General features: G+C 39.1%; 1 protein-coding gene across 1 annotated transcript; it reads left to right on the forward strand.

The window, feature by feature from the left end:
* The first annotated feature begins 1288 nt into the window (after positions 1-1288).
* On the forward strand, positions 1289-15990 carry LOC125886323 (butyrophilin subfamily 2 member A1-like). The gene is made up of 6 exons (XM_049572439.1): positions 1289-1421; positions 4770-5120; positions 8014-8049; positions 14653-14928; positions 15108-15245; positions 15816-15990. Exons 1-6 carry the CDS (start codon positions 1337-1339, stop codon positions 15905-15907), a joined length of 978 nt encoding a protein of 325 aa, XP_049428396.1. The 5' UTR covers positions 1289-1336; the 3' UTR covers positions 15908-15990.
* Positions 15991-16442: the final 452 nt, after the last annotated feature.

Consider the following 16442-nt stretch of genomic DNA (forward strand, 5'->3'; position numbering starts at 1 on the left):
ACGAGGCCCCTTTTCTCTGGAATCACGTGACTGGTTTTGCATTGCGTTGTGCAAGTGTTCAAGAGATATCTGCTGTCAGTGTCTTTAACTTTAAACACCGTCAGTTAGCTAAGTTAGCTCCTCACAGTTAGCTCCTCTCAGTTAGCTCCTCTCAGTTACTGCTAATAAAGTGACAGATTTCACTATTTTGAGATTAGATCCTGAAAGATTCTTATTTTACTCTCCTGCTATGCTAAAAATTCCTTCAAAGGATCTGGGTGAATTTCCATTTTAAAATATCTGTCACTGAATATCTGTCAGTGAACTATGAACTTGGAGGAATCTGCAGAAATAAGAATGTGGTAAGTTAAATTTATTTCCTCTGCCATTCCTTCTCCAAATATCAAAAGACTGGTGCATGCTGGATGGGGAGAAGAGGTGGCTGGAGACACTGGGGCAAGGAGAGAGCCAATCTGCCATCCGTACTTTTCCTAACACCAGACCATATTTACAGACACACTGTGATGGTTACAGTGGGGTTTTTCTTGTAGTGACAGGGACATGCTCAGAGATGTCAGGTAACATGAATTATATTTCATTTGTACCAAAGTGGGACTTTGAGCAGTTTTATCAAACTGAGCCTAAACCTGCTTTATTTGTAAAAAGACATGAGAAACTGACCTCTCACAATATGAGACCTTTAAATGAGCACATTTGCTTTAATGTAGGCCCACTGATCATCCCTGACCTCATATCTGTTTGTTTGTTTGTTTGTTTGTTTGTTTGTTTTCTGCTTAACAGTCTTATAATGTGAGAAATGTTCATAATCAAAAGTTGTTTTTTGTTTTCGGAAAATAACATCTTTACCTTGAATCAGTGCTACTTTTTGTTTTGATTAAAAGCAGTTAAACTTGTTAACCTCAGCTGTGTCACAATGAACAGTGTTTAGCTGAACAACCCAAATCAGTAAGCCTCCTCCCCTTGTTTTTCATTCCTCCCAGCTCGCGTCACCAGCTTCCTTCCCTCCGCACTACAACCACTTCTGCATAGACACATATATATGTCTATGCCACTTCTGCTGCCAGGACAGGACACTGCCCACTCTGGCTTCTGCAGAAAACCGAAAGCGTTTATCTATTAATGTTAAACTCTAAGGTGTCGTATATAGTTTTGCATTGCGTTGTGCAAGTGTTCAAGAGATATCTGCTGTCGGTTTCTTTAACTTTAAACACCGTCAGTTAGCTAAGTTAGCTCCTCACAGTTACAGTTAGCTAAGTTAGCTCCTCACAGTTACAGTTAGCTAAGTTAGCTCCTCACAGTTCGCTCCACCCTTTTCTCTTTCAGTTTGTTAGGAAACATGTCAGGTCTTCGTGTCAAAGCTCTGGAGCTCCCATTCTTGAGTCTCTGTCTGCTGGCTGTGGCTGGAATAATACCTGCACACGGTAAGAAAGCTAAAGCTTTCTATGTAGCGTCAGTTTATCAGTGGTAGTTAGCTTGAAGACACCGTTTCACCTGTTCAAACCAAGGTAACAGTTAGTTAACTAGCTTCATCTGTGTAACGTTACAGGACACACACAGTCTCCCTGGGTCATTTAGAGGTTCATCATCATTTTGTCAGCTCAGTCCACGAACTTTGTTTTATTACTGTTGGAGAGTTTGTGCTGTTGAAGAGGTTAAATATATATTCAGACGGTGTTTGATTGTATCTGTGTGTTCATGTTGTGGGGGAGCATCATATTTACAACAGCGTGTTTCAGGTGGTTTAAAGTCTGGTGCTCAGACTGAGCTGGGGAAGAAAGCCTTCATGTGCTCTGCTCCTCTCACCTGGAATAACCTTCAACAAGAGTTAAAGCTGGGTGAACTGGTCTCTCATTAGTACAAGGATGAATGAGTCGGTTGGTCATTGGTGATCTAATATGTCAACTTTACTGTATATCTTAAATGTTTTTATTGTGTGGTTGATGGGCTGTAACTGTTTGTGTGCTACTGTCTTGGCCAGGTGTCCCCTGTAAAAGAGACTGTTAGTCTCAACGGGACTGACCTGCTTAAATATGGGTTAAATAAATAAATAAATAAATAGAATATAGTCACTGGTTTAGACACTGTAAGAAGGTGTGAGCTGCTTTAAGCATGTTGCTGCTGACTTTTCCCTGCTTGTTCTACACTGCTGTGATTAAGTGGAACAACTCTACTGATTTAGATAGATAGATATCTCTATTGTCACTGTACATGTACAACGCAATTAAGATTGCAACTGTCATAAACTGTGAAACTGTGAAAATTTCATTTCACAGTTATTGTGACCAAAATTATCACGGTTATCACTATTATCGAGGTATTGTTGAAATGTGCTCAAAAAGTACTTTTACACACACTGAAATCATTTAACCAAGTTTTATTCCGAAAAACAATAAAATAAAGAGCACAATGTACGTTCTCCCTGACAGAAAGTCTAGCATGTTTGATTTTCTTTTTGTCGTTCACAATTACTCCCATCACAGCCGTCACTTTGACCAAGAGAAACACAGAGTGATCTGCTGCCATAGACAACTGTAGGGCAACAACACCCCAGCCTTTATAATATTTCCTCTAGGGATGTTACCACACAGAGTAAAAGGGGAAAATGATGGTGTGAAACAGCAGAGACACTTTGTCAACCCGCTGAGTACTGCCATTAGAATCAAGCTAGCAAACAATGTTATTTCTTCATAACGGAGACGGACATCAAGTAAGGAAATGAAAAAAATAGAGGCTTTTACTCACCACAAGTGCAGAGGCTCCCAGCTTCATTTGAAACAGACTAGTAGTACCGTTAAACTAAATAGGGCTGGGCGATATGGACAGAAATTCTGTATTTTCAGGCTGAGTTGTGGTGCACAAAGTATATCTCGCCATTTTTTTCCGCAATGGGCTTCATGTTCAGATGCAAGTCAAAACCACATTTGAGATGTCACGAGTTATATACAAAGATATATACATAAATATACAGCTGCACAACATGTACAATGTACAGTGATTTTAAATATTTTTATTTATTTAGGGTATTATTCTATACTTCTTATGTAGAGAGTATCAACAGAGAGGCCGAGGGAGGAACGGAGCCAGAGACACTTTGTCTGTGTTATATACGTCTTGTATATGAAACGTCTGTTGACTGCATCCAGGCTCTGTCTCAATGACACACAATAGACTACAGCTACAGAGAAGAACAGTGATGCGCTATGATCCACCTCACACACAAACTAGCAAACAAACGTTCACCTGACACAATGAAGCAGCTCTGTATATTCCATTTATTTAGTGTACTGCCACACTGCTGCAGCTGTAAGAGGCCTCAGCTGCTTTTAACAAGCTGCTGCTGCTGACTTCTCCCTGATAGCTGTAAACTACTGTGATTAACTGGATCAACTCCAAACTGAATTTGAAACTCAGTATTTATGAATACCTCGTATTTACACTGCTCAAAAAAAATAAGGGAACATCAGATCTTGATAAATGAATTATTCAAGTTAAAAATCTCATACGACAAACACTGGATAATTTGTTGAGAACAAAATGACGTAACAACGGTCAGTGGAAACCAAAATCATCAACCCACTGAGGACTGAATTCAAAATCACACTGAAAATCAAAGAAAAATATTGAAATCACAGGCTGAGCCAACCTGATATTAATTTTATCACAGCAGCTCATAATGTGACTCAGTACTGTGTACTGTATGCACCCCTGATAACGTCTGGCCGTGCTCCTGATGAGCAAACTAATAATTATTAGGCATATTATTTGCTTTAAGTCCAATTAATAAGTGACTTTTCTTTTCACAGCAGTCAGTGGTCAGTTGTGCACTGCAGGTTTCCCCCTGTGTGGTTTACATATTACATAACCTGATGCTCAGTTTTACAGTTTTTCTCCAGTGATTTGAGATATTTCTGATAACAGTGTTTAAAGACTGCAAACACAGTGATGCAGTGTTTAGTCCTGTAATTAATGATTCCTTTCATTATTGATCAATCTGCAGATTATTTTCTCAATTGATAGTTTAGTATATGAAATGATAAATAGTGAAATGACATTCATAATATTTCAGAGCCCAATGTGATGTCTTCAGTATTCTTGTTTTGCCTGAGTAACAATACAAAACCTTGAGATAATCAATTTATTCTCGTACATGACAAAGAAAAGCAGGAAATCTTTGTATTTCAAATCTGAAAGGAGAAAATGTTTCACATGTTTACTTGAAAACTGACTGAGAGGATTGATTGATTTGTATATTCAGTTTATTTGAGTTGATTGATGAGAAGTTTCACATTGGAGATGAGGCTAATCCACATCCAGACCCTGAGTATTTTCAAAAGGCCTATTGTAAGGCCGTCCCTCCACGTTCTCATTCCTTTATAGATCATAAAGTTCTCTCAGTTTGGAGGTGCTCATGCTCCACCTGGTGATGGTGATGGAGATAATTATTTGTTGTCCACAATGGCAAGACAAAATGATATAACCACTGTGCTGGTGCAGCAACAAGATCTCTAATCTTTGTCGCTGAGAGAGATTCAAGTGTTTGATGGAGACCCTCTGCAGTTTCCTGCCTGTATGAGAGTCTTTGAGCACAGTACTGAAGAAAAGACAGATGATGCAACAGACTGTCTGCACCTCCTGGAGCAGTTCACCACTGGGGGACAAACAAGAGCTTTTGTCAAACAGGGGTCAACAAATAGCTGCAGACAGAGGATGTAACCTGACCTGACTTTCTGTGTTTTAACATAATGATTAAAATATGCTTCATCTTTCAGGGTCAGGTGACGTCACAGTGGTCGTCAAAGAAGGGAGTGATGCTGTGTTACCCTGTTCCCTCAGCACCAAGGAGAGCATTTCAGCAAAGCTCTTTGACTGGAGGAAAGCTGCTCAGAAAGATGGAAAAAAGAAGGAGGTGTTCTATTATGATGCAGGCATCCATTACAACAATGGTCGTCCAGGTCAGAGTGAGCAGTTCAAAGGTCGAGTCTTTCATTTTCCAGGAGAACTGAAACACGGCAACGCCTCCATCATCATCAGAAATACGACAGTGACTGACAGTGGAAACTACACCTGTGATTTTCCACGTCTTCAGCCACGTCAAACATTCCACATTGAGCTTGTTGTTGGTGAGTACTTTAATGAAACAGTTAAAGATCTCCAGCTGTTATTTTAGGTTTGACCCCAGCTGTTCTTCTTTGTTCATTCAGTCGTCTGTTTAAGTCACTGACGATGAGTTACACCATGAAAGTTTGACTTTAATTACATATCCAACATGTTGATGAAACGTGAATAATTACTGTATATTTATTTGTACAGTTATAGTACAGTTTTTGAGATTTTTTTTCCCCCTAACCTCAGGACTGATTTGAAAGCAGCACCACGTGTATCTCAGACCTGACAAGATATAAACACAGCACAGAAACTCTTTAATATTATAATGTCACATTTATGTTGAGACTCAGTTTTAGAATCAACTCTGTGACACTTTCTGAGATGTTATTAGGATAAAATGACCTGGTAATAATCCTGCAGTCAGTCGGGGACGTTTACTTTGTTGGTGACTGATACAAAAGCACTTGAAGCAGCAGCAGTCTGACCTCTCGTACTGATGGAAGCAGTGATAATTACACAAGGGGTCGTTACACATCTGTTGTAATTTTTATTCACTGATTTGAACAGTATTTTCATTTTAAATAAGAATTGAGTTGAATATAAAGGACGTGAGGCTGTTCATATTCTGTACTTTTTTACACCTTTGCTCCAGCGATAGGTTTCCACCATTTTTTGGGGGGATTTGGTAGTTGAGGTCACTGTGACCTTGTGTCTGTCTAATTTTGTGAAGGCCTTGAGGGAATGTCCTCACATTTTGCACAAATGTCAAGTTGGACTCAAGAATGAACTGAATAGAGTTTGATGGGCAGAGGTCAAAGGTCACTGTGACCTCACAAAACACATTTTTGGCCATAACTTAAGAATTTATTTGTAATTATGACAAAATTTCACAGAAATGTTTGATAGGGTAAACGATGAAGTGATGACATACTATATCCAAAAGGTCAAAGGTCACTGTCACTGTGACATCATAATGTTCTGCATTAAACACTTTTCTGGCCTTTACTCAGCGTCATATCTCAGGAAGTGAAGGGGAGACATTTGGCCAGACACTGAATTGGTGACTCTAATCTTGGGTGTCCACCCTGAAACTGTGATGATGGTACACTTCTTCTTCCTCCTCTGTGCCATAGAGTTCCATTGTGGTTAAAAACACATCAGTGAGCCACACGTGTTCTTTCACTGCCATGAACACACACACTATAGTTGATTTTGACTCAATCCACACACACCGCCCTGCTGCTGTACATAAAGCAGCATATGTAGATTAATCCACTGCAGAAAATAGTCCCCACCAAATGAACTATTTCATTCTGTTTATTTGACAAAACTACAGTGAGAATCTGTTTTACTGAGACCTTTACAAACATAAAACTATATATCTGTGACCTGTTTTTAAAGATGTACATCTCCAGCTTGGTGCTGAGAGCCACAGACCGTCTGTCTCAACACTTTCTGACCTCTCTGTAAAACACAATGTTGGTTTTGATCTTTTCTCAAGATTTGCTGACAGCAAGAAAAATACAGAATGACATCAGGCTTATTGTTTAAGGTCTGATTTCATGTCTCCTTCAGGCAAATCTCTTGGTTGCTGGTCCTCCCTCCTTAAAAAACTTAAACATAAATGTATTGTGCTTGTTCACAACACTTTTGTAAATGTGCATGTGCAAAGCTGCAGATTTCCTCACGGAGTTATTGGAGCAGCTGAACTCCTCACAGCACATTCTCCACAGTATAAATCCCCACCTCCTGTCAGCCTGTGCTGCTGTTGGTATCAGAACATTTACCTGACACCTTATTTCTCCTCTTTCTCCTCTGCTTGGTCTTTTCTTTCCACACAAGCTGTCTGCCTCTGCTCACAACTCTGCTTCCAGTCTTAACTCATGTGACTTAAAATGGCTGCTGCTTGTTTAACTGCTTCAGTGTACTACCTAGATCAGGTGAGTGTTCTCAACAAACTTAAGTCCTGTTCACATCCAGTGTGACTCACCAAAACAAATCAAATGCTTTTCCTTCCTCGTAAAACATTTACATCCAACATTTTGTACATCCGTGTTTTCCAGTTTGTGTTCCTCTTCCCTGTCTTTGTTGGCGCTTCACTGAATGTCCATCTTCAAGTTGTTATGTTAAACGTCTGCAGGCTGTAGCTTCATATTTACTGCACAGACATGAGAGTGGTATCAGTCTTTTCCATCCAAACTCTGCTTCTCCTCATCTAACTCTCAGTGGTGCAAACTTCTCACCTTTCAGTGAAAATAACAGATATTCTTTCTCAACAGTTTAAAGGCTGATCAAAAGAGCCAATCACATGACACAAACACATGATATTATAACTCTCCCAGTGAAGCTGTTTTTTTTAGCAAACTGAAACTCACACTGAACATTGTCACATTCATGGTTTACTGATAACCTCAAGCTCACCTCCCTGTCCTGAGTGCAGACACACTGTCCCTCTCTCCTCTCTCACCCCACACACACACACTGAATGCTTCTGTAGAGGCTGCAATGCACTCTGCTGTTTTCTAACTGTGTTTACAAGCTGCAGTTCAGGAGTGAACAGGTCAGGGTCTCATGATGGAGCATTACATTAGACGAAATTTGTGTTATTTTATGATTTATTTATTTATTGACCAAAGGCCTATATTTGGGTGCCTTATTTCCTACTGTTTCTTTCAGTTGTAAAGGTTGTTAAATCAGTCATATCTAAGCCCTGTCTTAAAACTGATCAAACAGCAAAAACAAGCTGTAAAGAGAAAAAGCAGCTCCCTCATTACATGCATGGCATTGTATATATGTGTGTATGGATTTGTGCTTTTGCTTCATTGTAACTGTTGAAACTCCAAAACTAAGAACATTTGACAAGTTCATGATATCACCCACAAATGAATGTTCCTCTTTGTCTTTCAGAGCCCATCTTAAAGGACCGATCAGGAGAAAACCCAGGTGATGATGTCACTTTGCTACAACTCTGTAGACCTCAGAATCAGTCAGATCTTTAGATACAGTACCTTCAGTTTACTTTGATTGTTCTCACACAGTGTAGCAGGCAGACAGCAGCAGAGGGGAAATGAGCTTTATTAATTTAACATGTTAACAAGCTAAGAAGATCACTCACCTTCAGTCTGAGTGTATTCAGTCTGATTTGGTTCTCTGCAGCTGTAAAGTCCACAGTATTGTTTGATTGGACATTCAATTCAATTCAATTTTATTTATAAAGCCCAATATCACAAATCACAATTTGCCTCGCAGGGCTTTACAGCATACGACATCCCTCTGTCTTGAGGACCCTCACAGCGGATAAGGAAAAACTCCCCAAAAAAACCCTTTGACGGGGAAAAAAATGGTAGAAACCTCAGGAAGAGCAACTGAGGAGGGATCCCTCTTCCAGGACGGACAGACGTGCAATAGATGTCGTACAGAACAGATCAGCATAATAAAGTAACAGTAATCCATATGACACAATGAGAGAGAGAGAGAGAGAGAGAGAGAGAGAGAGATATGCAGGTAATGACAGTAGCTTACAACAACATTATTGAAAGTAATAATATTATAGTTATAGTTCTGGCTACTGCGGTACAATATGTTGAAAGTATGTATTAATATCTGGCAGTATACATGTGTGACAATAGTCATATGTGTATAATAACAGTAGAAGTATGACTAATGACTATTGATGGCAGCAGCAGCAGGAGGCATCTGGCAGGACCACGGCAGCAGCACAACCACACACGTCACGCTGTCCAGGCACCGCTGTGATATGAGTTAATCTGAGAGACAGTGGAGCACAAAGGCTCCGGAGAAGAAGCCGAGTTAGTGACATCCAGAATGGCCGAGTTAGCAAGATGCAGTAATAGAATACGAGAGAGAGAGAGAGAGAGAAGGAGAGAAGGAGAGAAGGTGCCTGGTGTATTATAGGGGGGTCCTCCGGCAGACTAGGCCTAAGTCAGCCTAACTAGGGGCTGGTACAGGGCAAGCCTGAGCCAGCCCTAACTATAAGCTTTATCAAAGAGGAAAGTCTTAAGTCTAGTCTTAAATGTGAAGACGGTGTCTGCCTCCTAGACCGCAACAGGTAGGATTTTAAATTCAGTTCTGGATTTTACAGGGAGCCAGTGCAGAGAAGCTAAAACAGGAGAAATATGATCTCGTTTCTTAGTTCCTGTTAGTACACGTGCTGCTGCATTCTGAATTAGCTGGAGAGTTTTTAAGGACTTACTAGAGCTACCTGATAATAGAGAGTTACAGTAATCCAGTCTAGAGGTAACAAAAGCGTGGACCAATTTTTCTGCATCTTTTCGGGTCAGGATAGGCCTAATTTTCGCAATATTACGCGGATGAAAAAATGCAGTTCGTGAGGTTTGTTTTAAATGAGAATTAAAAGACAAATCTTGATCAAATATTACTCCGAGGTTTCTTACGGTAGTGCTTGAGGCCAGAGCAATGCCATCTAGAGAAACTATGTCATCAGATAAAGAGTCTCTGAGTTGTTTGGGGCCAAGAACAATAACTTCAGTTTTGTCTGAATTTAACATCAGGAAATTGGTGCTCATCCAAGTTTTTATGTCTTTAAGGCAGTTATGGAGTTTAGTTAATTGATTAGTTTCTTCTGGCTTCATCGATAAATACAACTGAGAATCATCCGCATAACAATGGAAATTTATAGTGTGATTTCTAATGATGTTACCTAAAGGAAGCATATATAGAGTAAATAGGATTGGTCCGAGCACAGGACCTTGCGGAACTCCAAAACAAACTTTGGTACGTAAGGACGATACATTATGAATGTGAACAAACTGAAAACGATCAAATATACTGTATAAAATTTAAACCAGCTCAGTACAGAAACTTTTAGGCCAATTAAGTGATCCAGTCTCTGCAGTAGAATTTGATGGTTAATTGTGTCAAACGCCGCACTAAGATCTAATAAAACAAGTACAGAGACGAGTCCTTTGTCTGAAGCAATCAGAAGGTCATTTGTAATTTTAACTAGTGCTGTCTCAGTGCTATGATGCACTCTAAATCCTGACTGAAATTCCTCAAATAAATTATTATCATGGAGAAAATCACACAGCTGGTCTGCGACTACTTTCTCAAGGATCTTTGAAAGAAAGGGAAGATTAGATATTGGTCTATAGTTGGCTAACACCTCTGGATCCAGGGTGGGCTTTTTTAGTAGAGGTTTAATTACAGCTACCTTAAAAGACTGTGGTACATAGCCTGTTAATAAGGATATATTGATCATATCTAATATATGAGTGTTAACTAAAGGAAAGACCTCCTTAAGTAGCCTAGTTGGGATGGGGTCTAAGAGACACGTTGATGATTTGGATGAAGAAATCACTGTGGTCGATTCTTGAAGAGAAATTGGGGAGAAGCAATCTAAATATATATTAGGTCTTACAGCTGTGTTTGAGGTTAGATAGGTACTATCTGAGGGCAGGAGGTCATGAATTTTGCTTCTAATAGTTAGAATTTTGTCATTAAAAAAGCTCATAAAATCATTACTGCTAAGGGCTAAAGGAATACAAGGCTCAATAGAGCTTTGACTCTCAGTCAGCCTGGCTACAGTGCTGAAAAGAAACCTGGGATTATTTTTGTTTTCTTCTATTAATGCTGAGTAATAGTTTGCTCTGGCATTGCAGAGGCCCCTCTTATAAGTTTTGAGACTGTCTGTCCAGATTAAACGAGATTCTTCCAGTTTGGTTAATCGCCAATTCCTTTCAAATTTTCGCGATATTTGTTTTAACTTACGGGTTTGAGAGTTATACCAAGGAGCGAACTTTCTTTGCTTTTTTAACTTCTTTTTAAGAGGAGCTACAGAGTCAAGTGTTGTTCGCTGATCAAAGTCGGTACAGGAAACCTCTGTTACTGAGGGACTTGGTATTGAATTTAACAACGGAGTAATCTTTTCCTTAAATTTTGCGACAGCACTATCTGATAAACATCTAGTATAGTAACTGTTGCTGAGTGGCGTGTAATCGAGTAAAAAGAAATCAAAAGTAATCAGATAATGATACGATAGCTAGGTATTGAGAGTAAATGTATTAGGTTATCAATTTCAATTCCATACGTCAGAACTAGATCGAGGGTATGGTTAAAACAGTGAGTGGGTTCATGTACACCCTGACTGAAGCCAGTGGAGTCTAATAATGAGATAAACGCGGTAGCCAGGGAGTCATTATCAACATCAACATGAATGTTAAAATCGCCTACAATAATAACTTTATCTGATTTAAGAACTAAACTGGATAAAAACTCTGAGAATTCAGAAACAAATTCAGAATACGGGCCAGGAGCACGGTACACTATAACAAATAAAAGTGGCTGCGAGGTTTTCCAGGTCGGATGTAAAAGACTAAGAACGAGGCTTTCAAATGAATTATAATCTAGTTTAGGTTTAGGATTGATTAACAGGCTAGAGTTAAAAATGGCTGCAACTCCCCCTCCTCGGCCGCTGCCTCGAGGAATGTGGGTATTATTATGACTGGGAGGAGTGGACTCATTTAGACTGACATATTCATCTGGACACAGCCAGGTTTCAGTGAGACTGAGTAAATCAATATGATTATCTGATATTGATTCGTTTATTAACACTGCTTTAGACGATAGAGACCTGATATTTAACAGTCCGCATTTAATTCTCCTGTTTTGTCTTTCTGTCACAGAAGAGGTTTTAATTTTTATGAGGTTGTTATGCACAACTCCTCTTTGTTTAATTTTAGATTTAGATAATTTAGGTGGTCGGGGGACAGACACCGTTTGTATAAAACTATGAAAACTATGGCTGGGTAACTGAACTAGAAGCTCAGAGAAGCGTGTAGGACTGCGACTCTGAGTCCTGGTCTCAACTCTGGGTTGTCAGGGATTTAAATTACTAATAAAGTTTGCCAGGTTCCTAGAAATGAGAGCAGCTCCATGCAAAGTGGGATGAATGCCGTCTCTCCTAATAAGACCAGGTTTTCCCCAGAAAGTTTGCCAATTATTAATGACCCACATCGTTGCTGGACACCACCTGGACAGCCAGCGATTAAATGATGACATGCGGCTAAACATGTCATCACTGGTCAGATTTGGGAGGGGTCCAGAGAAAACTACGGAGTCCGACATCGTTTTTGCATATTCACACACCGAGGCAATATTAATTTTAGTGACCTCCGATTGGCGTAACCGGGTGTCATTGCCGCCGACGTGAATAACAATCTTACTGAATCTACGTTTAGCTTTAGCCAGCAGTTTTAAATTTGATTCAATGTCGCCCGCTCTGGCCCCAGGGATACATTTGACTATGGCCGCTGGTGTTGCTAACTTCACGTTTCTCAGAATAGAGCTGCCAATAACCAGAGTTTTATCCTCAGCGGGTGTGTCGCTGAGTGGGGAAAAGCGGTTGGAAACGTGAACAGGCTGGTGGTGAGCCGCGGGCTTCGGCTTGGAGCTGTGCTTCTGGTGAACTGTAACCCAACCTCCCGGCTGAACGGGAGTTACCGGAGGACAGTTAGCAGAGGCTAAGGCTATGCTATGTGGCTCCGCACCGGCTACAGGGGGCTGGCTAACTACCGCAGCTACTGAATGGTTTTCCATGGTGCGGAGACGCGCTTCTACTTCACTAAGCCTCGCCTCCAACGCAGCAAATAAGCTACACTTGTTACAATTACCACTGTCGCTAAAGGAGGCTGAGGCATAACTGAACATTTGGCACACCGAGCAAGAAAGAGCAGAGGGAGAAGTTTAAAGCTAATGTAGCTACCAAGGCTAGTAACGTGCAACAACAGCTAAGAGATTAGCGAGAAAGTCGTAGAAAGGAGGAGAGCTATAAGTGCTTAAACAGAACCAGTGTGGGTTAAGACTTGAAGTAGACATTAAAGCAACGTTTAAGCAACTGAAGTGAGAAAGCAGGCTACTAGAATTCACCAGAGCAGTACAGAGACGCTGTCACAGAAACACCCGAAATGACACAACTCGATAATAATAATAATAATAAATAACAACAATAATAATAATAATAATAATTGCATACTTTTTATTGTAACTCTTATGTCGGCACTTTTGTTTTTGATATTTGTTTCTTGTGTTCATTGTGGTTTTGTTTGTTCGCTGCTGCTGCTGTGTCATGAAATAATCTGTGTAAACCTTTCATATTTGAATTTAGCTTGACAGAACTAAACTAACTAAACATTGTACTTTACTCAATAATGGAACTTTAGCTGCAGCCCACAGTAATCTTAAGGATTTTGTTTGATGACTTGATTAGTGGTTTGATTCACAGTTGTCAGAAAGTAGTGAAAATGCCTTCATGAGGTCCCAGAGCCCAGTGTGGACGTCTTCAAACCTTCTTTTGTCCAAATAACAATCCAAAGATAATATAGATGATAAAGATGAATATATTTGTGGTCGCTGAATGACAAATACCATCAGTTATTACTTTTCTGATTAATAAATATATTGATTTACAGATAATTGATTATCTTTTCAGCACTGCTTTACTGCAGATGTAGTGCCATAGAAATTGTTTCATAGATCTAGACCAGTGCTTCTCAAACTTGTACACCACCTCAGAAAATATTAATCTCTCCAGATACCACCACTATAATCAGTGTTAAAATACAGAAGGCCTACCCTATTCATTTCAGGCAGGAGGCAGGTTTATTCCTCATCAGAAGATTAATTATTGTCGCCTGTTGTCGACCACAGCCAAGCTGGTCAAAGGGGTGGTACAAGAACTGGAACTTAAACTGTTCCACACTGTAAGGGCCAGACCCTCATCAGGTGCTGTGGAAACTTCATTAACACTCCTCAAGTAGCCACTAGTGCCTGTGTTCAGTTCAGAGTCGTCCGCTTCAGTTTCCACAGAGCTGCTTGAAATATTCTAATCCTGATCCACACTTCTCTTCCTAATAGTTTCCATTTAAAGTCATAATTGCAGTGGTTTTAAACCATTAATTTTAGCTCCACTTTCCAACTTGCTGTCACAGTTTAGCTTGAAACTTATCACGAACACATGTGCAGGCTATATATATATATATATATATATATATATATATATATATATATATATATATATATATATATATATATATATATATATATATAATGCTATCAAGACACATTTCAAATGAAAGTACTTAAACTATGATCCCTGAAATGTAATTTAAAATGAGTTTTGCCTTTCCTGTCATATTTTGTATTGACATCAGCCTGCTATATATATATATATATATATATATTCAGAGTAATTTAACAGTTAAAAAAATATTTCAGCAATTGCTCCACACATCAATATCATAGTTTGAGAACCAGGATCAGAACAAATAAATATTTCAAGAATCTGAGACTTTCAGTGGTCAAATTCTTAATTTCCCAAAAGAGGTAAAACTGTTGAAAACTCGTGTCCTCTCAAACTGCTGGGATGTGCAGTTAAAGCTCACATTGTGCTTTTTTTCTTCTCTCTCTTAAACACAATGTATTCCACAGGCAGGGATAAACAGAAAAACATCCCATCATTACATTTATATTTCCGTCCTTAATAAGCTTTTGTTTATCCTGTGTTCACAGCTGCAACTCCAAAGCCGTCTATCAGGACGCTGAATGCCACAGTGGGGGTGCTGCTGCAGTGTGAGGTTCGAAGTGCCTCTCCAGAGCCACATCTTCAGTGGCAGGACAGTGCTGGAAACAAACTTCCTGCTGAGGAGCCACAGGTCTCAGAGAGAGAAGGCTGCTACTACATCACCCTCAACGCCAATGTGACCAAGAGTGACCGCTACCACTGTGTGGTGACACAGGAGGAAATCAGTCATCAGACTCATGAGGAGACATTTGTGTTTATCAGAGGTGAGATTTCTTTCTTTGAGATTTAATTGTCAAATAATTTTAATTGTTTGTATGTTTATAGTTTTCAAAGATTTTTAGACTCCTTTAATTGTTGTTGTGTGTAGTCTGTGATCGATGTGCTGTACCTGATATGCAGTTACATTTTGAGTTTTACATTTGCTTTTTGTCATGTGTTTCAGAGACAGTGTGTGAGGACTCATCCTGCAAAGTGGCTGCTGGATGGTTGTTTGGTGGTTTGGTTTTAGGAGCTGTTACTGTTGTTGCTCTACAAGCTCTGCTTGTAGCTACAAAGTCCATCACAGTAAACTGCAATAGAGGTGAGTTTATATAATTGATTGATCAACAGTCTCTAACTATCTCATGTCTTGACTCTTTTTGTCTCCTCAGATATGAACAGTTCTGTTAGTATTTACATGAAGCCTCTGGTCTTAATACTGATTTATTAAAGTAAATATAGCACAGTCATGAATCTGTTACTGTAATCAGTCATTTAATTCCTTCACTCACATTTCAAAGTGGAGGCCTTACATTATGTAAAACAATAAAACAAAAGGGCTCCTCTAGATCAATAATGTTAATTCATGACAGTTTATCAGTTTATCATTCAGCAAATTATATTTTGGATTAGCTCTCAAACTATTTCATTAAAGCGAGCAGAATGTCAGAACTATTATTATCATTATTATTATTATTATTGTATTAATAATGATAATAATAATATCTGTGAAACATAAATTAATTCATGAGCTGCTGAATCAGTCTCAGTATTAACTGTTTGAAAACAGACTTGAAGGACCAAACAAAAGTATTTTTGTGTGAGCCAACAAAATTATTTCTATTTACTGTAAAAGTTGACTTTATGTAATATAAACTTTTCTTTGCTGCAGGTTCTCGTCTGAAGGAAAACAGGTCGTCTAACCAGAGAAACGGTTCATGTACAGACTCTTCAGAGTTCCCCCTGAGGTCACCAGCTGTTTAGCTGTGTGTGTGTGTGTGTGTGTGTGTGTGTGTGTGTGTGTGTGTGTCTCAGACTCTAAATTTTACCTGTAGAATTACAATCTACATTAACACAACAAAACGTGATGACATCCCTGCAAAATTGGAATGACACAGACACAAAACAATAAAATATTATAAAAGCAAACCAACCAAAACAGAACAAACTAACAAAAAAGATAAAAACTCCACAGAATAAAAAGAGAGTAAATAAATAAATAAAATAGAATAAAAATGAACAATACAGTAAAAGAAGGTAAAAATAAAAATAATATGCTGCACGTAGCTCTACACTGAAATGGGATTTTTACCAGCTTTAAATAGATAAATATAAATTTATGATAAAGTTGCGGTGACTGGAGAAAATGCAAGGTTGTGAAGAAACACGTTAATTGCTGTGATCGCAGCATCACAACATCCTGGAGGGACTGATACACTGAAGAGTGTAAAATGTACACATGTAATCTACGGAGGAGATCTTTGTAAAACTTATTACACTCAGTTGTTGGTTCAACCTA

This window comes from Epinephelus fuscoguttatus, linkage group LG1 (genome assembly GCF_011397635.1).
Source record: "Epinephelus fuscoguttatus linkage group LG1, E.fuscoguttatus.final_Chr_v1".
NCBI classification, from domain to species: Eukaryota; Metazoa; Chordata; class Actinopteri; order Perciformes; family Serranidae; genus Epinephelus; species Epinephelus fuscoguttatus.